At 34.4% G+C, this 22,902-nt stretch overlaps 3 protein-coding genes across 5 annotated transcripts; 2 read left to right on the top strand and 1 right to left on the bottom strand.

The window, feature by feature from the left end:
* The first annotated feature begins 1,637 nt into the window (after positions 1–1,637).
* LOC121249707 (putative methylesterase 14, chloroplastic) lies at positions 1,638–5,781 on the top strand. Of its 2 annotated transcripts, none has more exons than XM_041148469.1 (5): positions 1,638–2,382; positions 3,220–3,459; positions 3,558–3,701; positions 4,043–4,177; positions 4,550–5,226. In XM_041148469.1, the coding sequence occupies exons 1-5, from the start codon at positions 2,134–2,136 to the stop codon at positions 4,739–4,741; spliced, it is 960 nt and encodes a 319-aa protein (XP_041004403.1). In that variant the 5' UTR covers positions 1,638–2,133; the 3' UTR covers positions 4,742–5,226. The 2 variants fall into 2 exon arrangements, with proteins under 2 accessions (XP_041004403.1, XP_041004402.1); XM_041148468.1 differs by lacking the exon at positions 4,550–5,226 and adding an exon at positions 5,259–5,781 and having other exon boundaries at positions 1,770–2,382.
* Positions 5,782–6,505: 724 nt separating this feature from the next.
* On the bottom strand, positions 6,506–12,889 carry LOC121249705 (regulator of nonsense transcripts UPF3). Of its 2 annotated transcripts, none has more exons than XM_041148466.1 (14): positions 12,664–12,889; positions 11,780–11,886; positions 11,328–11,423; positions 11,113–11,211; positions 10,665–10,744; positions 9,708–9,803; positions 8,892–9,015; positions 8,670–8,722; positions 8,034–8,517; positions 7,818–7,889; positions 7,557–7,678; positions 7,404–7,456; positions 7,010–7,145; positions 6,506–6,919 (listed from the first exon to the last, which is right to left on the bottom strand). In XM_041148466.1, exons 1-12 carry the CDS (start codon positions 12,801–12,803, stop codon positions 7,418–7,420), a joined length of 1,512 nt encoding a protein of 503 aa, XP_041004400.1. In that variant the 5' UTR covers positions 12,804–12,889; the 3' UTR covers positions 6,506–6,919; positions 7,010–7,145; positions 7,404–7,417. The 2 variants fall into 2 exon arrangements, with proteins under 2 accessions (XP_041004400.1, XP_041004401.1); XM_041148467.1 differs by having other exon boundaries at positions 8,679–8,722; positions 12,664–12,888.
* Positions 12,890–17,152: 4,263 nt separating this feature from the next.
* Positions 17,153–21,690, top strand: LOC121249702 (immune-associated nucleotide-binding protein 9-like). The gene is made up of 6 exons (XM_041148459.1): positions 17,153–17,380; positions 18,517–18,765; positions 18,882–19,159; positions 19,705–19,869; positions 19,948–20,082; positions 21,306–21,690. The coding sequence occupies exons 2-6, from the start codon at positions 18,534–18,536 to the stop codon at positions 21,504–21,506; spliced, it is 1,011 nt and encodes a 336-aa protein (XP_041004393.1). The 5' UTR covers positions 17,153–17,380; positions 18,517–18,533; the 3' UTR covers positions 21,507–21,690.
* Positions 21,691–22,902: the final 1,212 nt, after the last annotated feature.

Raw genomic sequence — 22,902 nt, 5'->3', positions numbered from 1 at the left:
AAACCTTGACCAGTATGGGTGCGTGGTATCGTTAAAGGCCAAACATTGACCACTTTCTGTACATAATTTAATTTGAATGGGCTCAGGAAAAAAAAGGGTATTGCAGTCCCCGTTTGGAATTATGACTGAATTGAGTTGAAATTCAGTTTAATTTTAAGTTTAGTCTAATATTTAAACATCTAACTTTAAAATTACTAAACTCATCTCAATTCAAAATATTTTTACACGCAGGACTCACAACTATTTTTAACTTTTCATAAATACATCTAAATTCATCTTAACATACAAACACATCTAAACTTATCTTAGGTAGGCTCCACAAAATTCAATTCATCATTTTAACTTACTATTATTTATAAAGAATTCAATTCATCTCAACTCAACTTAACATCCAAACGGGACCTTGCATTGAATTTCTCCTTTAGTAGGTTGGAATTGAGTTCCTTTTCTTAAGATGGTGAACGGCCATCCTATATTTTGTATCTATCAATAAGATGGTGAGTCGGTGACCATGACATGCATCCTCGGTTGACAGTTGTGATGAAGTCTGGTAGTTGGAACTTTCTACATGGAAAATCCTTCGCACGTTAGCAATGGAAAAGAAACAAGTGGCCGTGATTGGGATTTCATGAGCCTTCACAGTCACACATATCCAATATATTACTCAAATAGAATGGCAAAAGGAGCACCAAGAAACAACGAGGATATTTGCTAGAGCTGTAGCCATTGATATATTCTTAAGATTTTTCTTTTGAATTTCATTTTTTGAAAAGATAATGTCCATTATAAGAAAAGCTGATTTCAGGGCAATCGACTGAGTTATTACGTGTTTTTTTCATAAGATTAAAAGTACATATACCATGCATGGTTTTTTAAAAGACTTCAATCTCAAAGGAAAACTTTATGGGAATTTTATTTGAATAAAGGGTCGATTTAACTCTCTTTATTTTATTTTATTTTCTTTCTTTTTCGTCGCAACGTACATAGAATTCCCTTGTCCAAGTCATCACCTTTCTTAAAGAAATCATGGGAAGTCGCACGAAGACAAAATACCAACTTGAATCATTCTTCAAGAAATCATGTATTGCCATATGAAGACAAAAGATCAAGAGTTTTAGCTGACCTGTTAGTGCTTGATTTCAACTAGGTAAAGATTTATTGGTCAAGGTTTTAAAAGATCTACTTAAAGTGCGCTTGGCCTCTCAGTCGACATTAAAAACACCATCATGTGAATATAAAGTGTCCAGGAAAAAAAAAAAAGCCATGAAATAATGTCATTTATTTTTATTAAAGACATATCCATTAAGACCATCTTATATATGGTTGGTTGAGTTATTTTTACTATGAAAACACTGTTGGGAATGTCTTCGATAACGCCATTCTGAATTCGACACTCTGTTATAACTATTTTATTTTAATTCACTCACCGATTAGGAAAAAGAAAGTTACCTTCATGTCTTTTAAATGCTATCTATCGGTCAATAGATTTTGCATGTCGATACTAGTCGCCTTAATATTCGGCAAGCCTGTCTTAAGCAAAACCTTTTTTTTTTTACGGCAAGTAAGGTCCACTCGAGAACTTCAGAATATCGTCGCTACAAGGAATAAACGAACGACGGTAGCTCCTGTGAAGAAGGTCATTTGTCCCCCAACAGTGCTCCAATTTCCCCCACCAAACTAGTCTTCACGCCGTTTTAACTTCCAAGTCCACTGTAGTTATCCTCAACTCAGCAGTTAAAAACATCAGTTAGAGAGGTACGATCGAGGGAGATCGAGCATTGGAAGTCTTCTACTGTAGAAGTTTGAAAGACAAGAAAAACATTAAATATGTTTCTCAAAATCAGTTGGCAATTTGTTGGCATATTCACAATTAGTTGGAATTTAGCATCACACTGTTATTTTTCTTTTGCATTTAAAACCAGCAACATATTTGTTTCTCACTCTCTCACCCAATTCCAGTCCTCTCTCTCTCTCTCTCTCTCTCTCTCTCTCTCTCACAACAAATCTCATCGTGAGTATACAATGTTCGAAGATGCGTCTTTTTTCGCTGGAAATGTCATAGTTTCCTGATACTTTACCGATTAAAGTTGACCGAAAGATCTCTGGGTATTGTCTGGAACGAGTCTTGCAGTAATGGGTAATCGGTTTATTTGCATGACAAAGAAGGAGGTCAAAGAAAATGGCTCCAGGAGCAAGAGAATGGGACGGTCTCAAAGGAAACTGCTGGCTGAGGAGGAGTTCTTGCACAAGCAGGCTTTATCTATGGCTCTCCATCAGCACCAGGTGTCTCAGAGGTTCGAAGGATCCATGTCGCGGCGAATCGGGTCGACTAGCTCTAGGAGACGCAATCTCCCTGACGACCCAATCTCTAATGAAAAGCCGGTATGATTGAATTTGAACGAAACCCAGAAAAATGCTTTTGCTCTTCTGGTTTTTTTTTTTTTTTGCATGTGTATTTTATTCGCAATCATTGTGTTAATTACAGTTTTTGGATTATCGTATATATAAAGATAGAGAAATGGGTTTTCATGATTGAGATCTGTAAGCTACGGGTTAAAGTGAAAAAGGGCTTAATTATGTATTGGAACAGTAGTAGTCAATGGTCTAGTAGAAAATATAGGTATATATTTTAAAAAGTAAAGGAAAAGGTCTTTAATCTCTTATTCTTTACAAAACTTTAAAATGGATCTGGAAAAGTATGATTTGCAATTTTTTAGTACGTCTTCATCTTTAATATACTTATTTTTAACCCATAAGAAGAAATGATGTTAGAAGAATGGCTTTTTCTTATGATCCATGCATGCTTTATTTAAGCTCGAGTTCTCGTACAGACTGAGTTGCAGTATTTTAATTGGATTATCGAATGCAATTAGGATAGGGTTAGTGGTCCATGATACTTGGTAAAGTGCTTAGCCATTCACCTTTATGCACTTTAAAAATTATCAATGGCTGAAGGAATGAGAAGTGTGCCAAAGCCATGAAGCAAAGATAGTAATTGAGATTTTCTAAACCATAATGTTGGAAAAGTATGTAGAGATCTTCGAGGGACAAGTACTGCCCTTCCCAACCCCCCATTCACCTCTTAGAATGCTAATATGCTTCTATTTCTAGTTGACAGATTGAAATTGGCAAACATGTTACAGTAACAATATATAGTCTATTCATCGTGATGCATTGAACAAAAAGATTATAACTTATTGCATTTCATATATTTTACAGGCACCGGATTTTCTGGAAAGGATGATAACAAAAAAATTTATTCTAATACACGGGGAAGGCTTTGGAGCATGGTGTTGGTACAAAACCATTGCTCTGCTGGAGGAGTCGGGATTGCTTACCACTGCCCTTGATCTTATGGGATCCGGTATTGATCTGACGGATACAAATAGCATCGCTACACTGGCGGAGTATTCAAAGCCATTGATTGATTATCTACAGGGCCTTCCCGAGGATGAAAAGGTAAGAAGATAGATATTATTTGGCCCTAATTTTATAATCTCGAAACACTTGAATGGCTTGTATTTGCCAAATTCTTTATTGATGTAGTTATTTTGCAGGTCATTCTGGTTGGTCACAGCAGTGGAGGTGCATGCATATCTTTTGCATTGGAACATTTTCCACAGAAGATATCAAAAGCAATTTTCCTTTGTGCGACAATGGTATCTAATGGCCAGAGGCCTTTTGATGTGTTTGCTGAAGAGGTACATAATCAATGTAATTAATGCAAGTTTTTGAAAAACAACCAAGTCTTAAGAGTTATTGATCCAATAAGGAAACTACGAAGACTCGAACATTACGCCACCACTTTTAATCCCATATAATACTTATGTAACTTGGAGCTCTGTATCACAGTAGTGCTAGCATGAGGTCGAGAATGAGTGGTTCAGTCAGGGAACCGGTCTATACTTTTAACCTCAATAAATAGAAGACCTAAAATATTTATCTGGCTTCATTTTTCTTCCCCAGCAAAGGCAGTTTATGTTTCTGGAAGATGTTCTTCAGGCAGGTATCATTGTTCTAACATGATATATTTGTGCTACAGCTTGGTTCTGCAGAAGGCTTTATGCAAGAATCAAAATTTTTGATTCATGGGAATGGAGAAGACAAACCTCCTACAGGATTCATGTTTGAGAAAGAGCAAATGAAAGGACTATATTTCAATCAGTCCCCGACGAAGGTATGGCACGATTCACACATTTCATTTCATCCAAGACATTCAGGGTTTCCATATATCTAAAAAATAGTGTTTTCACTGCACAAAGCGATTGGATCATTTTCTAAGGACTTCATAGAATACCATATGCCAAGGCATTTTATTGCTGTTGTATGATTTACAAGAAATTATGCATCCTTATTCAATTAATTCAAAACACCTAAACAGAGATAAATAATATAGAATGTAGAGTGAGCTGAGCTAAATGGTGCGGTACTTGTTTACTATATACTGTCTAGAATGCCTACAAAGCTCCTCTCCCCTGGTTAGGCCTAAGTTTGTGAAGGCTGTATGGATATTTGTCTCTGCCCAACTCCTGACCCTATGGAGGTGCAGGTTGGACAAAGAGAACCCCAAAGTCCTAATCCAACATTGGGAGCAGGTGCACCCACAACAGGTGTATTTTGTACCAAGTGGAAAAGGGTCATGTGTGTCGTAAAAAAACAATATCTAGTGCTTAACACAATATTCTTGTTTACTTACAGTGATGTGGTAATAGCTTTTCCCAATGGATTGGCTCGGCAATGATGAATTCTGGTTACTTCTAATTAGTTTTGGTTGGTTAGTTGGTGCCAAAGGTCGTAGAACATTAGAAGCACATTTCTATTTTTGCAACCTACTGAACAATCTAAATGAATATTCCTCAATATGTTCCTCCTCGGGGAATTATTCTGAAATTTTATATTAGTTTCTGTCACGTTCCATGTTTTGGTCCCCATTTGTTATAACCTACGAAGCTTATAAAACCTAGTTTAGCAATTGTCCATTCTTGTAGTTTTGCTCACAAGTATGTGTCATTGACTGCCTCATTTTAATCGAGTCGATTCTATGTCGTTCAAAGCCAATATTTAAGTTAGTTGTACCCCCGCCCAAAAATAAATAAAAAATCTTCTCACAAGCTGTTCCTGTAGGCACTTGTTCTTTATTCTATGACGTTAAATGTTTTTTTTTTTTGAACCAAGTAAAAAATATTTCTTACTTGGTATTGAAGAAAAATGTGATGCATTACATTATCTCCGTGTCTGGTTTGGTTTGTTCACTCCAGGATGTTGCTTTGGCCATGGTATCCATGAGACCCATCCCGCTAGGTCCGATCATGGAGAAAGTATCATTAACACCGGAAAAGTATGGAACTGGCCGGCGATTCTACATTCAGACATTGGATGATCGGGCACTTTCACCTGATGTCCAAGAGAAGCTAGTGAGGGATAACCCACCCGAAGGAGTTTTCAAGATCAAAGGCAGTGACCACTCACCCTTCTTCTCAAAGCCACAATCGCTGCACAAAATTTTGGTTGAAATCGCTCAAATTCCATAGCGCATCAGGAAATGCGCTCTTACTTCTTTTATTTTTTTCGTTCATTTTTCCTCTAGTTACTTTTCCTGTTCTTACAAATGCAAGTAGTAGTTGACTGATTACAAGGCTATAGAGATGGTAGGCCATTGTTGTATGTAGAAGTACAATGACCGTTGGCTGATATATTCTCTGCCATTTCAAAAAAAATCGTGAAGGAACAAAATGTATTTACTTATTTGGATTAGTCCAAGCACTAACCCAGCCATTTCAATTTGTTTGACCTGATTGATTTTATATAAATATTAAAATATAAAAATATCTATAAAATAAAAAAATAAAAAAACTAACTATAAGTCTAAAATTACAATCCAAACAATATAAATATCGATATTAAAATCTCAACAGACCAAATATGATAAACACATATTGTAAAATATTAATATTACAAGGGTTACTGGTTGAAGGGGGGTGGCATAAGAATTGGTCACTTGAATAAAAAAAAAAAAATAGTTGAGAAGTTGAGATTTGAGAAAACTAAGGGACTCAAAGGAACATTGGGTTAGGGTTTTTTGAATTTTTTTATTTTAGATCTAAGGGTATAAATGTAAATTCAACTTTCTTAATGAGTCATAACGGATTGACCCTTTAGTGATCCGTTAAGCAATCGTGTAATAGACCGTTAAGGCCAAACCTAAACCCGCTTTTATCGTATCGTGTTCGTATTAGATTAACAGGTCGTCTTGGATTAACGGATTATATCACATGTTGCCATCCCTACTCTCAAGATCTCCTGTTTCAGACCCTTTTTATTTCAATTTTTAATGGGCGCGTGTAGCTCTAAATCTTTGGATCACCAATGCCTACCCCAACCCAACGGTATGCGACATAACCCAAGACTCTGGCTCAGGGAGGCCATTTCACCCTTGACCTGATGTTGTTTGGAGCTACAATTAATCAAGCTGCGTGCATAACTTAAATTCGAGCAATGCTTAACAGACGGTAAATCATCCCATACATTACACGAGAACATACACCGTTTTTTCCGGACATAAAATGAGTCGATACAACACCATTTTGCACAATCACTCCAAATTCTTTGGGTACCAAATCATCATACGTTACATGAAAGGTGAAACAGATCTGACAGGCCATCCGGGTCAAAATGACCATGTATTTTCTGCCTTCATCGAAACAAAACCACTTTCCTCTCAAGATATGACTCAGAACAATGAAAATTACAAATGGCCTAACCTGAAAAGTGACGTTATGAAGAAAGCAAATCCTCTCTCCAACTTGGGTATCTTGTCATCAGATATGTTAGGTCGCCATTCATCAGAATAAGCAAGCTGCATCTCCTTGTTGGGTGCAAATCAGATCACTGTACCACAACTTCCACAAGCATGGTTGGTCTACAATTAAAGAAATCCTAGCCGTCAAAATGCATGCCATGAAAAAAACTTTTCAACTCAATATCTCAACAAATGTACATACACACGTACCCTACAATTGGTACAATCATAAAATTATCATTCTGGGCTTGTCCTGACCGCACGATGTCTTCAATAGAGGCCTCAGCCTGTAGCAACATATAATCCTCGGACAATGATGAATTAGTGCACTTACTGAATGCCATAACTGTTTCACAAATTGCAAGACTATCAGATTCTAATCCAACCATACAACCATAACTGTTTACATGACATTAATAAACAGCTTTAAACATCTAAATTTGTCATGCTGTAACCATTCTTCTTCAGATCATGTTCATAATTTTTGTTTGAGATGCTCAGAAGAAGAAGAAGAATCTTTGGCGTGGAAGAGTGTTTTTTATTTATTATTTATTTTTTTTTTGGGGGGGGGGGGGATGGCATGCCAATAAAAAGAACGACTCACCAAAATTTGATAATCTAAGGACCTGAAGATGACTTCTGGACCCACACTTGCTTCTGTACACACAAGGGGAAAAACGAAAAGCTTGGCAAATTAAAAACAAAATGAACTAACAGGAAATAATGTTGTAGTTCATTTAGCACAAACTATACAGACCTCAAGAGCACCATGGCCACTAACACTTCCTCTCCTGGAAGATTTCCCCTCGCTCGAATTTAGAGAGCCATCGTCCTTCATTACATGGACAGCTCCACGGCGATCAACACGCCTATGAGAACCTGAGAAATTCCAAAAACTGAGTTGCAAAGTAGTACCATTGGAATAGTGTTGTTAAAAAAATGAAAAAGAAAACAAGGAAAGGGAGGGGCCTGCAAATGCTAGGCCTTAAAAACTAATCATCCACAACAGAAGTATTACGTCCACTTGTGCGGGCTGTAACCTCTGCAGTCCTGCTTCCATAGGGCACATCTTTCATTTCTCCATGAGAAGCTGAAAACCAAAGGTAATGGTGAGTATATCATATTCCCCGCATGAGAAGTCTTAAACAAGGAGATTGATGAGTTGAAACTACAGATGGTTCCCCAATATAGAATTTACATCTACTCATAGGTCCATGAAGAGTAATAGCAGTACCTTCAACTGAATCAGCCTGTGATTGAGTGGGATGTGAAACAGGGGATGACAAGTGATCATCACTAGCATGTGATACATCAGATCGATGAAGAGGAGTCCAAACACCACGATCAGGCCTATCCCTATTTCTTGTACGTTTTTCTTGCTTCTCACTGACATTACCCAAACCTTGCATGATCTTTTTTGTAAATTTATCTTCTCGAGTCCGTTTTGTATCCCCTTCAGAACCAAATGAGTTCGGTTCGCCTTGAGAGACAAGACCATTAGATCCCAAGCGTGCACCGATGGCTCGTGGTGGTCGCTTGCCACTTCCTGAGCTCAAGATCTGAATTTTCTGCTGAGGCTGGACTGCTGTTGAAGATTGACTTTGACGAGATTCATTATTTAGAAGTATGCTTTTGATCACCCTCTCACCACCCTCACGATGCTGATTCTCTTTTGGAGCAGTTGAAGCAGAAGAATTCCCAGCAACTGATGTTACACCCTGTTGTTCACAAAGGAACCCGGGATATGTTATAAAATGCAAACCAAGCTTCGTACAATGTAAAACGCGATTGGCAAATTGTGGAAGAAATTTACAATGGGGCAGATGATGGAGATGAACGGTGAAGAAAAAACATAAACAAAAAACCTTACTCGACTTACTCCTCGTTCTTTTCCTTTTAGAAGCAGAATCTTTTTTCCAGAATCTGCAATCACGATACCAGAAACATAATCTTCAATTCCATGGACAGATACCCAGGAAAGATGCAGAATACAGCAGAAACAAATAAAACACATGCTCCAGAAATATCCATGCTTGCATTACACATGCTCCAATGCACACACAAACAAACACAAATAGAAGGAAAAAGCTACCTGTTACATTTTCAGATATTTTCTTCCCACTAGAAGTAAGCGGTTGATCCTCTCGCCTGGCTACTACAGTGAAAGTTGACTTGTCTTTTTTAGCAGTAATTTTTGCACCTTCCTTCAGTATATACTGTCAAAGAGAAAACATGAATGAGTAACCTCGTCTTTCACTTCAAGAGCAAAAAATAGCAGAGTTACATGAATGTGTCGGCAAACATAAAAACAGCAACCACAAAGAATCAAATCACTGGCACAACCTCTAGGACTGTACAATATCCAAAAACACATTGCTAAACAAGCAATTCCAACCCCAATTTTTTCAAGCTAACTTGCTTAAACCAGCAAAGGTATAACCCACTCAAAAGTATGCAGAGAAAAGAAGCAAACTTTATCATTAAATAACAATACAAATTAGCACTTAGAAGAGGTAATGAACCAACCAGAGCATTTTCTTCTAATGAGATGCAATGACTAAAATTTTTTTTTCCTTTCTACCACATTCATACCAATCTCTTAACAACTCAATTCCTAACCAAAGCAAAGTGTTAGCTCTCCATAATTTTAAGTTAAAAGATCACAGTTACAATACTTCATAAAAAAAAAAAAAAAAAATCGTTTAAACAGCACAGTTCACTACTCTATGAAGCTTTCCAGCATTGTTTTCAGATCTGACCTGGATGAATTCCAGTACAAGAGATTAGGAAAATGAAACATTTTCATGAAGAACAAAACAAAAAATCTGAATATACAAAAGGATTTCAAGTTTTCTCGCACAGATAAACTGTACTACGAGATAAATGGTTACACAATTGAAGGGCATACCTTCTTCTCAGAGCCTCGTTTGGTAGTAGATGAGCCAGGTTTGCCTGAGGTTGCAACCCTAGATCTTCTCCTAATCTTCCCAACAACTGATGAACCCTACATTCAACCACAAGATTCAAAATAAGACAAGCTTATATGTTCAAAATCACAAAATATATAGGAAAACAAGGAGGCCTCCCCTTCACACCCCCCGAAAAAAGCAAAGTACAAACATGCAATTTTTTGTTTCACTCCTACATGCATTTTTTTTTTTTTTTTTGATAGGTAATAAGAGATTTTATTCCACATACAAGCCAACTACAGATGAGCCAAACAAACAGTACACTCATGAAAAATCTATTATAATTAAAAATGAACAAACTACAATTTTTTGGTTAAAGTTTCAGAAGAATAGGTTCTAAAAGTGTCAGCAACCTTTTGATAAGGAGAAGCATACTCAATGAATCCAAAAAAGCACATGCTTGGTTAATATACCAAAGTTTCAAGGTCTTCAATGGTAGTAATGTTCCTTTCTTTCCAGGGCACCACATTCAACGCAAGGACACAGTAGTGGAATCTCTCAAGTTTATTTGTTCTTTCTATAACCACATTCCCAAGCCATATGCATCACAACAACGTTACTCGAAGGTTATTTTTTATAGGTAATCAAGAAGTTTTATTCATAACATTACTCCAAGGTTATTATTGAGCTGTAATTGTCCCATTCTTTCATTCTTTTTCCCCCTCCTTTTTTAATAAGCCAATGATTTATATGAACATTATATAGCATAAATTAAAAATGATTCAATCTAGTTCGACTTATTTTTTCTTGTTTCAGAAACAATTATGACTAATAAAATAAAGATAATAGTCTAATTACATCACAAAAACAGCAATAAACCATTCTGTCAAACTATACAGCAAGTAAGCAACATTTTCTTTGAAGATAGATGGTCAAAGATGACATAAAATCATTACCTGGGCTCCACTCTCGGCAGCTCGTTTCTGACGAACATATTCCATAAGTGGGGTAACAAAGGGAGTTTCCTTTGCAGAGCCTGGAAAGAAGTAGGGAGAAACTAATACATCTAAAGGGAACAAACTTCAACAATATATCTCTTAAGCAAATAGTTACTTGTGCCTAAAGTCTGCTATGACAAAATTTATAGTCAGAAAGTTACTCCTCAAGATTTTGGACACAACCTTATTTGGCAACATGACAGCCTTTAAAAAAGAATAAGGGAGGGAACTCACATCATTACATGCCATAGGCACCATGGTGGCCTTTAGAAAAGAACCAAAAGTGGGGACTTGCATCATTATATGCAACAAGTTGTCACCATTAAGGTTGGGGAACAAAAATTATACAAGTCTATATATCTACAAGAACACAAGTGGGCATGTAAAGACATCAAAAACGACAAACCAGCTTGTTCTGCTTCTCTTCTTTCCAACTGTATTTCTGCACTAGGAAGATGCTCAGCCGGCTTTGCAATGGCTTTGAGGAACTCTAAGTAATCAGGATCTACTTTCATCAAAGAAAAGGTAGCTATTAATACAAGTAAACAAGCAACATAATTCGTTCAATTCTAGCACAGCAGTTTAATGTAATCAAATAGAAATTGAAAATTGAACTAATACCTTTATATATGGTCCCTTCACGACCGTCCTTCTTAGTAGATGGTTTTGAAACACGCTGTGAAGGAGCATATTCAACTACAATCTTATACTGAGCACCTAGGATCAATGAAAAGATTTAAACTCATAAAAACACCAAGTAAAATTAGTATTGCAGTTACTTATAAAAAATAAATAAAAACAGTATGGCAGTCTACAGAGAAGACTCACATTATAGTTTCTACAATTACTGATCTCTCCAAAATCAGAAAAAACATGACCTTACCATGGAAAAATATGGTTGAGAACATCAATAGCCAGACAAACCAAAGCTTATTCAACATTTAATCAATTCATTTAACCATTCTTTTCACGTATGAACGAGATTTGTTAAAGCAATCCACTGGAATTACATAAAACTGCAGCTGCTTGTAAACTTGGCAAAGTAGAGAAAAGGTTATGTCGTGATTTGTTACCCTTCTCATTAACAAACACGTGTCCATCAAAATACTTGGCAAACTCAAAAACATCTCTAGGCTTCTTGAAGTCTATGTAGGCTCGAGAATATCTCTGATGCTTTTGGCTGCAAATTAGTTTAAGAAAAATCTCAAGTTAGAAAAACTCATTAGTCAATGTTTTGTTGCATTGAAAACAGAAGAAAAGAAGAACTCATTAGTCAATGTTTTGCTGCATTGAAAACAGAAGAAAAAAAAAACTATGTCCTATTTGATGTTTAAGAAATTAAAAGCCTCGCCTTGATTAAGCTATTTAATTACACAGGTGAGAAAAGCGGTTAATTTATTTTCCCAAGTCACGGATTTTTTTTTTTTTTTTTAATATTCGACAATCAGGCTCCTTTTTTGTTCTTGATGTTCAATCAGCAAGCAGGCAGAGAGAGAACACAACTTTCCTAGCATGCATGCACACGTTCTTCAATGCAAAACAATTATATCTGCACTAGGAAGATGCTCAGCGGGATTTTCAGTTGAACATATAAAAAGGTTAGTGGCAATAAGGGGTTAGTATGAGGATAAACACATAAGTATGATTTACCCCCCAAAGGGACTTTAACTACGTATAAATTTGAGCTTGTCTGATTGGTCAACATTATAGAAGTGCCTTTCTTGCTCTGGAAGCGAAAAACTAATGCAATTTACGATTATAGAATTCAGAAAAAAAGGTTTCAAAATCCCTATCCAGAAGATACCGAATACATACATTCACTAATTAAGATTCAACTCGAAAGTACATCAGAAAATTTTCCTTAAATCTACCAAAAGCTTCTCTGTAACACATAAATAGCAAGAATTATAGTAATTGAATAAATTGCAAGTAAAAACGAAACGGGCCCAAACTTTACCTGTTTTTGCCGGGACGGAAAGAAGACCAGTTGTATCGGCCGGAGAATTTCTCGTCAATCAGAATGAAAAGATCGGGCTGAGTGAGAGACGGTGGCAGGTGCCGAATCACCACCTTGTTCCTTACGGAGGGGTCTTTCATCGATTTGGGTGCAAAATCTCTCTGTTTGTCTCGTTCTCTCTCTTTCACCTTGTTCTGCAAGTTTTGCTCTCTCTCTAGAAAATTCAATGTTGGTAGAGAACTAATGGCGAAGGCCCTTGCGTGAACCGGGCTTGGGCTCATTTACCTGCAAAAGCGTAACAGCTGCAAAGGCCCATCCTAATAATGTTCTCTCTCTTGTTTTCATCTTATTATCTTATCTTGATATTGCTAACTAATTTTTGAATTTATTATTATTATTGTTTATAAAATTAAATTAATAAATAGAGAAAAGAATATTTAATTAAATTTATTATTAGTATTGCTTATAAAATTAATAAATAGAAAAAATAATATTTAATGTTTCACATATTTTTTTTATATAAATCACAAATATATGATAATCACAGCAATAAGTATAATATTCTGATTGAGTTATTCTATTTTCAATTAAGTGTATAAGGCATACCATCAACATTACTTAAATAATAAAATTTGATTTATAATATTCAAATTTTAAAACTTAACTTTCAAATTAAATTATGCAATATAAATACATTACTAGATGTGTTCTACATACCGACTTGAAAATAAAATTATTCATTCTAATTGCTAGAAATTAGGATCCTAAATTATACATTTTACCCTATTTTAATTAATTATTAAAAAATAAATATAATTTTAAGGTGTGCAAATTTTTATAAGTTATTTAAAAAAAATGAAACCCACCGTTTAAAATGTAAATTTTTTCATGCGAGTCATCAACTTATCCATTTCCTTTTAAGTGCAAAAAAATTATGTATTCTAAGAATATATAAATAGTTAGGAGTGGTACATACAATTATAATTGCGAGTATTAGTATTGATCTATATATATGTACTAGCGGTAGTGTAACGTCCAAGGGACATTTGCCAATTTTTTTTTTTTTTTTAGCGTAGTGATTAAGGAAGTATTTTTTAATGATGTTGTAAATTTTTTATTTTTTTAAAAAATGTTTATGATGATTAAAAATATACATAAAAAAAGAAAAGAAAAATAAAAAAGTAAAATACATATTCAGGACACATTTTCAGGCTACTTTTTCGATAGCTGTATAAGGCATACCATCAACATTACTTAAATAATAAAATTTGATTTATAATATTCAAATTTTAAAACTTAACTTTCAAATTAAATTATGCAATATAAATACATTACTAGATGTGTTCTACATACCGACTTGAAAATAAAATTATTCATTCTAATTGCTAGAAATTAGGATCCTAAATTATACATTTTACCCTATTTTAATTAATTATTAAAAAATAAATATAATTTTAAGGTGTGCAAATTTTTATAAGTTATTTAAAAGAAATGAAACCCACCGTTTAAAATGTAAATTTTTTCATGCGAGTCATCAACTTATCCATTTCCTTTTTAAGTGCAAAAAAATTATGTATTCTAAGAATATATAAATAGTTAGGAGTGGTACATACAATTATAATTGCGAGTATTAGTATTGATCTATATATATGTACTAGCGGTAGTGTAACGTCCAAGGGACGTTTGCCAATTTTTTTTTTTTTTTTTTTAGCGTAGTGATTAAGGAAGTGTTTTTTAATGATGTTGTAAATTTTTTATTTTTTTAAAAAATGTTTATGATGATTAAAAATATACATAAAAAAAAGAAAAGAAAAATAAAAAAGTAAAATACATATTCAGGACACATTTTCAGGCTACTTTTTCGATAGCTGTAGCAGTTCCTTTTAGTTAATTAAGAATATTATCATATTTAAATTATGTTAAAATTTTAATTATTTATATGGTTTTACTTTTTTAAAAATATTTAACAAAATTTCATCATTTATTTAATGATGAAAGATTAGTATTTTATAAATTAAATTTGATAGTTTATTTATGATATGATATTTATATGTTAAGTATATATTTTAAATTAATTTAAATCAGTATTTAAATTTTCATCATTGGATCTAATTTGGAGAGTTATGATGAAATGTTAGATTTAAATTCCAAAAAGTTTTCTTTTCCCCTTACTTGCAATATATAAATTGTAGAATTCAACCATACTAATCAATGACTCGGAGAGCACTAAAAGAATACAGAGTCTTTTATTTCTATATTGTTCTCACATTTTTTCATCACTAAAGTAAGTCTCTTCTATTTTGAAAAATTAAAAAATATTATAATGGTAGAAAATCATTTTATTTAAATGATTTTAATTTTAATTAATTAAAAATATTATGAGATTTAAATTATATTAAAAATTCTAATTATTTATATGATTTTACTCTTTTAAAAATATTTAACAAAACTCTTATCATTTATTTAATGATAAAATATTAATGTGTGGTTTGCTTGCCATTTAATTTTAGTCAGTGCTAGAATGACTGTTTAGTTACTTGTCACGTTAAATATGGAAGGTAGACATCAACTAACAACCTATTTGTGATTGTTTTGATAGCCTGCTCTTTATCTTGAATCCAGTATACATAAAGTGTGGGTGTAAACCTGAAAGGGTATTTTGTGTTTTGAGTTTGGACCAAACAATTCTAATAATATCATTAACTGAAGAGTGTATTGTACATTGACAAGGCATTAACTAACTGAAGAGTCTTTTGATTCTACTACCTTTCATCAAGTTATGTTAATAATTTAAAGTTCCTATTAGAAATATATATAATATTTAGACAGTCTTATACACTATATAGTGTTCAACATATTTTTCAAAAGACCTAATAATCTGATATTAGGTCTTTCAAAAAATAGGAATTTACTATTATTAATTAAAATAAGAATTTTTTTTTACACAGTATTAATTTTTTTTTAGTGATTTTATACCCTTTTTTTTTTTCCTCACGGTTTTTCTCCTCTGGTGCCCCAATTCATCCAACGGACCGATGTGTTTCAGCCCAGCCCAGCGCCGCCGTACGCCGGCCAGCCTCACCGCCACCACCGGCAAGTCGCCCTCACGCAGACGACCAACGCAACAACCACGGATGTCCCACACGCGCAGCCGTCTCTCCCCCGCGAAAACCCATCCGAAATGGATTTCTCCCATTTCTGTCAACGTGGGCCGCCGTACGCGGCCATCCAGGCCACCTCACCTCCACCACTTCACACCGGCGACAACCTCCACCAGACCCAGCCACCACGAACTTCCCTTTCTCTCTCCGTCGCACACTACGATTCGCACACACACGGCAACTCTCTCTCTCGCTCTCTTCAAACCAAAGCAAACGAAGAACAAAGAAAACACAAAACAGAGATGCCAAAATAATTCTAAAACGAAGAAGAAATTATACAGGGAAGAAGGGAAACGAAGAAGAAAAATAAGAAGAATTGCCGAGAAGAATATGCGAGAAATATGCGAGAAAAAGAAAAACAAACAGCACTGGAAAAATACAGAAAGAAGATGTAGAAGTACAAATAGAATAATTTTGCATACCAACGGCGAGAAGAATCCTCAAACAGCACTGCAAAATTTTTTTCTTCTTCCACCTGAGTTTGAAAAGTCTGCAAATGCTTGAAAACCACGAGATGTATATACACTCCATCCCTTCTATCGATAGCTTAGATATTTCCAACCGCCACACAATATTGCTAATCAAATGTTGGTACTCAACGAAGAAGTAAAATTGTGACTGAAGTCGGTGGCTAATCAGAGGAAGAAGGACTGCTCGGTGGCTAATTAGATGTTGCTAACCAGAGACGAAGACGAAGTCGGTGGACGTAAGATATACTGTTTACGGTTACTGTTCATTACTGTAGATGTTATAGGCACTTTTAAGATATAGGCAGATATGTAAAGTCATATTTGTATAATATGACCTTAAAATCCTCTACATCAGCTTATGTATATCTAAATATTTAACTACCTATTAACAGTATTTATCCAAATTTAGATAACTACTATTCACCCTATAAATCATATTTTAATAATTATTTCTCTCCTCTCACTCTCTCTCTCACAATCCTTTCTTTTTCTCATTCTTTCAACAACACAACAAATCTTCACTTGTACATTCATTTTATTATTATAATATATTATATATATATATTTTATTTTATTCTATTTTTAATATAATATATAAAAAATTATATTTTTTTTATTATTACATTTGTATTATTAATGTCAAATATATGTAGTGGATACTAATTGTAAAATATATATAAAAAAATTGATTTTAACATAAAATTAATAATAATAAAATATTATTATTTTGTTTCAAATATGCATAAGCTAATGTTAGAATTTTACTTGAATGACAAAATAAATATGTAAAAGATGTAATTTTATATATGTATATGCATAGACTAATGCAAATTAAGTATATATAAAATTTAACAGCTATGGATCCCATAAATATCGACGGCCCATATTGAGTCCAGGACGTCAGTCACCGCAGCGAACTTGTCCAAATGCAAGTCCCTCTCTGCTGTGGCTCTGTCCTATCCAAGAAGTTTCTTCTCCTCTACTTCATCCCCCGCAACAATAGTTGTTCGTCCTATACGACCTCTTTTTAACTCCCTAATCTCTTTCTCTTGTTTGCTTCAGAGTCCTTTGGCTTTCCATTCTCAAGTAAGTAATTTTGTGCTCAAGATTTTATTTTTAATATTTATAATAAAGATTATAATTTGGTTCTGGAGATCAAATCAGGAAGAACGAGAATCGAAGTTTCGAATCTCAGATTTTTGGTTTATTCCCTTGTTAATTGTTATTTTCTTCTTTGTTTTCTCGGCAACAAAACATAGGGCTACGGACTTTTGCATGCAGGAGATTTTGGTTGTGTAGGTTGATCTGATTGAAGATTCCGATATTTTTGGTTTATTTAGCTGACCACTGAAAAATAATGTTCCTTATTCTAATTTTGGTGTCTGCAAATGTTGAATGCTAATTATTAATACGAATCTAGCTAATTGGGTTTTATTTTTAATATTTGTTAGTCTTTTGAAGTTCAATTGGGTTTATGCCGTTGAAGGATTTATTCTCCTAATTCTTAATGTCGTGACTTTTGGAAATTGTTCCTGAGACCATTTATGTATTTGTTTGCTTATTTATATTTGATGTTGGTTCTTAAATTTTACTTTCATTATATTCACGTGTATGCTCATTGAAATCTTGATGCGTTGCTTTCAAGGTTACATGCTGAACATGGGTCTGATTGATATTGCATCATTAAGATCTACTTGTTTACTTTAATACATTGCCACTTTCTATGGTGGTATTTATCAACGGCAATCACAATTTATTTTGACTTTTTCAGAAATCAGTATGGTTGAAGATGCTAGAAAATGGAGACTTGAGCATAGAAGGCATTAACTCATTGGGTTTAAAAATAAATAACTCGTTGTATTTCAAGTGAAGATATAATCTATGATCGAGTCAAATTATTCAGTGGCTTCTGCATTGCAAACCTCATTACTTGAACAAATAGATAATGCATTACAAAGGCAATGTCTATGGTATCCGTCAACAGTAATCAAAATTCATTGACTTTTTGCGGAAATCAGTATGGGTTGAAGATGCAAGATAGCTTAAACAAACCTCAATAGTTGAACTAGTAGATAATGAATTACAGATTTTAGACTGCAAATATATTTCTCATGTTGAACTTTATAGATATTGATGCAACTGATTCCTTTTATGATATGCTTGTGTTTCTCATATTAGAGAAATTACTGACAGCAATTCTATAAATAATTGTTCAAATGCAGGTACTCTGATTTTTATAATGGGTGGAAGTATGATAGATGATGACTGGGAGCTTACTTCTCCATCCAATGGGGTCCGTACGGTGGTTTTAGTTGGACGTACTGGGAATGGAAAAAGTGCAACTGGGAACAGCATTGTTGGAAGAAAGGCCTTCAAGTCAAAGGCGAGCTCTGCTGGTGTTACAAGCACTTGTGAAATGCAGAGAACTGTACTGAGGGATGGGCAGATTATAAATGTCATTGACACTCCTGGTAGAGTCATACCAGTTTTATGGTCTAGCTGTATTTAAGAAATTACCCAAGCTATTGCTATCCATGCGTTTTGGTATATTTTGGGTACACAAGGACTAACTTATAGGTCATTGCAGGTTTATTTGATTTTTCTGCTGGATCTGAATTTGTTGGCAGAGAAATTGTGAAATGCATTGACTTGGCGAAGGATGGGATCCATGCAGTTCTTATAGTTTTTTCAGTTAGGACCCGCTTTTCACAAGAAGAGGAAGCTGCAATTCGTAGCTTGCAGACATTGTTTGGCAGCAGAATTGTTGACTACATGATTGTAGTCTTCACTGGGGGGGATGAGCTTGAAGATAATGAAGAGACTTTGGACGATTATTTGGGTCGCGAGTGCCCAGAGCCTTTGAAGGTTACTTTTCTTTTTCTTTTATAAGGCCTTTAATGGTTACTTGTAAAGCTGCAGATAATATGCACCACTTCTTAAGCTTTGGTTTCACTGCTTATGATCTGATGACATTGTTAATACTCTCGGCATGTTTGCTTGGGGAATTTTGATTCTTGAGAATTGCAGACTCTTGAGGGTCCATGCTTATTAAAAGTGGATTTTTTTATGAATTAAGAGTATCGGCATTTATTTCTGGGTTGAATGCAAAGAGTTTTAGAAATATATTTTCGTTTTGTAAAGGCAGAGTAGACTCTAGACATGCGTGTTTTTGCTTGCAGAGGCTCTCTTGAGGGGAAGAGAACATGCGGAGAGAAAAGTTAAAAATTATTGAGGTTGGCATGGATTTTTGAGAAAAAAAGAAGTTTATACTATGTTAATAACAAACTTACATATTTTACATTAGCAAGTTCTTGTCATCAGAAGGTTGGCATGGTCTTTTCTGCTTGATCATTTACAACATTGAATGAGAAGGCCAGCAATTTTTCTAATTGATTTTAACTTTGATATAGGAATTCATTGTCTTGTGTAAAAATCGGCTTGTGCTTTTTGATAACAAGACTAAGGATGAAAGCAAGAGGGTTGAACAGGTTCAGCAGCTTCTCTCCCTTGTAAACATGGTCATAGCACGGAATGGTGGTCAGCCATACACGGATGAGTTATTTGCTGAACTGAAGGTGATTTTTTTTCTTTTTTCTTGAACTTTCGTCAATATTTCTATGAAAGCGTGATGAGGAATTTTTTTCATTTGACAGGAGGGTGCAATCAAACTCCGCAGTCAACAAGAGCATGTTGATTCCCTGAAAGGTTACACTAAACGAGAAATATCCGAGTTCAAAGATCAGATAGAGTTTTCATATGAGCAGCAGCTCAAGCGAATTACTGAGATGGTATCTTTAACAGTTCTTATACATCTTTTTGCCAACTGCTTCTATGACACAACAATCAATGTTTCATAATTGTGGAATGAATCTGGGAAGGTGTGCTGCTTCACTCTTGATCCATGAATGTTGAAGTAGACCACTCCCGGTTAAAGCAAGGTTTTATATCCCCCATCTTACCTTCGGCAAAACATATACTAGAACTCCTTGGCTCTGATATGCAGATATGCATGTCATTCTTTTATCTGCACATCAGACACTAGTTTGAAGTCACTCAAGTTAACATAATTTTCTCTCTTCCAATTTGTACTTGTGTAAAAAGAAAAAAAATTCTCCATTTTTACCTGATGGGGTCCAATTTCAATGACTCTGTAAATTAATATGAGGCCTCTCATAGAGGTAACAACGTATTTGTGACTTTTGGTTGGATTCTTCTTCATGATTTATGTGCATGCATGAGGTGTACAACAAAGCAATAGGTAAACTCATCACTGACTTACCTTGGAGTTATCTCGATCCTTTCACCAAAACATGTGATTTTGTTCAGGCCCACCTTGCTTTATGTTTGTACCTTGCCTCTACTAGGTGACCTTTGTGCATATGTGTGTCTTGAGAAACTGGGCACATCCTTATCAGTGACTGAAAGTTTTGTCGTCCTTTTACAGATTATGGCGATACACCTTTTAGACTAGGGTTTATCTGCTGAAACAGGACATTGATTGAAACCATCTGTCTATGAGTTAACCCTATCCCTAGAATCTCTTAGGGGACAGTTTGTAAACCAATATAACAAGGTTACCCCAGTGTGGATGTCAAATAAGTGTACGACTTGGGCTTTTACCATCTCTATGATTTTTGGTGAGAGATGATAATATTAAGGATCAATGCTTTGAATTTAATGGCATTATCTTTGCACTCAAGCAGCACTTTGGAACTGAATGATTTCATTATTTGGTCATGACGTTATGACATTTATCTTTAAGAGATTACTAGTGCATCAGTTGAAAGGTTTGGACGTCTTGTAGAGAAGCCTTGTGTCCTTTTCTTTCTCCAATTTAGCAAATGCTGTGCACAGCTTATGCTGCGGGTCCTTGTTTTAGGAAGTATAAAGTTAGGGTGAGGTGCCGGTGGTAGGTGTGTTGTTTTCAGGTCTGAATCTTTTTCTCTGCCAAAAAAAAAAAAAAAAAAAAACTAAACTTGGACTTTATGCTGTCATGTATTTTGTTCTGTAGGTTGAGATGAAGCTGAGGGAGACAACTACTAGGCTCGAACAACAATTGGCAGAAGAGCAAGCTGCACGACTGAGAGCTGAAGAGCTAGCACATTTAGCTCAGATGAAATCTAATGATGAAATTCGTAGGCTCAGAGAGCATTTAGAAAAAGCAGAGGAGGAGCTTCGTAAGCGCAGTGAAAATCGGTGTGCCATTCTATGAGGTAAAGGTTATGAAGCCAAATCTGCTGTGCAGTAACAGATCATTTATCCTTTTCCCTTTTGTGTGGAGTTTCTGCAGAAACTGCTTGAGGGATTGCTTGAGAAAACATTAAATACCCCCTATGTAAAGTCTTACAATTCCTGCTTTGAGTACAACTACTATATATATACACACACGTTCTATTACTTTTCAAACCTAACTAGTTGAACGTCTGTCCTTAGTGTCCAGTGTAAATAGCTAGCCTTCGAACCACTTTTCTGCCTGGCCCCGGAAATATGAGTTCTTTCTGCATCATTCTTACAACATACAATTGTTCAGGAAAAAAAATAAAAAGATAAAAAATAAAAATAGTGTGACGTAGGAACGATGAGTAAAATTTTTTTTTTTTACCGCTTTTTGCATATCTACAAGTAGACCTTGGAGGCAGGGCCGGCTCAATACATTGTGGGGCCCTAGGCTAAAATTTTGAGTGAAGTTTTTTTTTTTTATTTTTAAATAAATATTTTTATATTATATTTTTATTTAAAAATAATTCCTATCATTTTGTAAAGTCAAATTATTGATTAAGATTTTATACCACATTTTCAATTAATAACTGACTTAATCTTTATTAGAAAATTTTTAATTTAGAGAGAATTTTATCAAATCTAGTTTCACAAGTATTTTAGATTCTTAGACACAATTATAATTATTATTTTCAATAAAGTTTTATAAACAACATACACATTTGAAAAAAAGTGGACCCTTGCCTCTTCAAGGGATTATACAAAAAAATTTTATGAACACTGAAAAATTAAATTTTGTTATTTATAATTTTCACATTAATTATATATTAAACTAATAATAACAAAAGAGAAGTGTATTTTTAGAAAGAGAATAAGTAAAATAATTATTATATGTGATACTTTTAAAAATTAATAATAATATAATATCTATTTGATCTTGTTTATATTCTTATTGAATTAATTATTAAAGTTTTTTATTTGGTATATATATATATATATTTTTAAAATTCTACTTTATATATATATATATATATATATATTTTTTTTTTTAGAGCTTTCTTCGGAACCTTAAGCAATTGCCTAACTCGCCTAATGGTTGAGCCGGCCTGCTTGGAGGCTTACGCCATGAGACAGTCCTGATTTTCAAATAAAATTTTGCAGCTTGATTATGAATACCTATACCATTCTCTAACTTTGAGCTGAAAATGCAATTATGCAACCATGGAAGGCTTCCTAGCAACCATTTTGAGCTTCAATAGCTCCATCCAGGACGAGAGTCCTGCTACAGAACCGATAGCAGGACCGATAAGAAAAAAATTAAGAAAAAATATATATAAATTTACTTAAAATTACTTTCTTAACCAGTAAGAAAAAAAATAAAAACAAAATGC

Source organism: Juglans microcarpa x Juglans regia, chromosome 2D (assembly GCF_004785595.1).
Source record: "Juglans microcarpa x Juglans regia isolate MS1-56 chromosome 2D, Jm3101_v1.0, whole genome shotgun sequence".
Lineage (NCBI taxonomy): Eukaryota > Viridiplantae > Streptophyta > Magnoliopsida > Fagales > Juglandaceae > Juglans > Juglans microcarpa x Juglans regia.
Note: the sequence above shows the minus strand (reverse complement) of the source record. Positions and strands in the feature narration are given on the sequence as shown.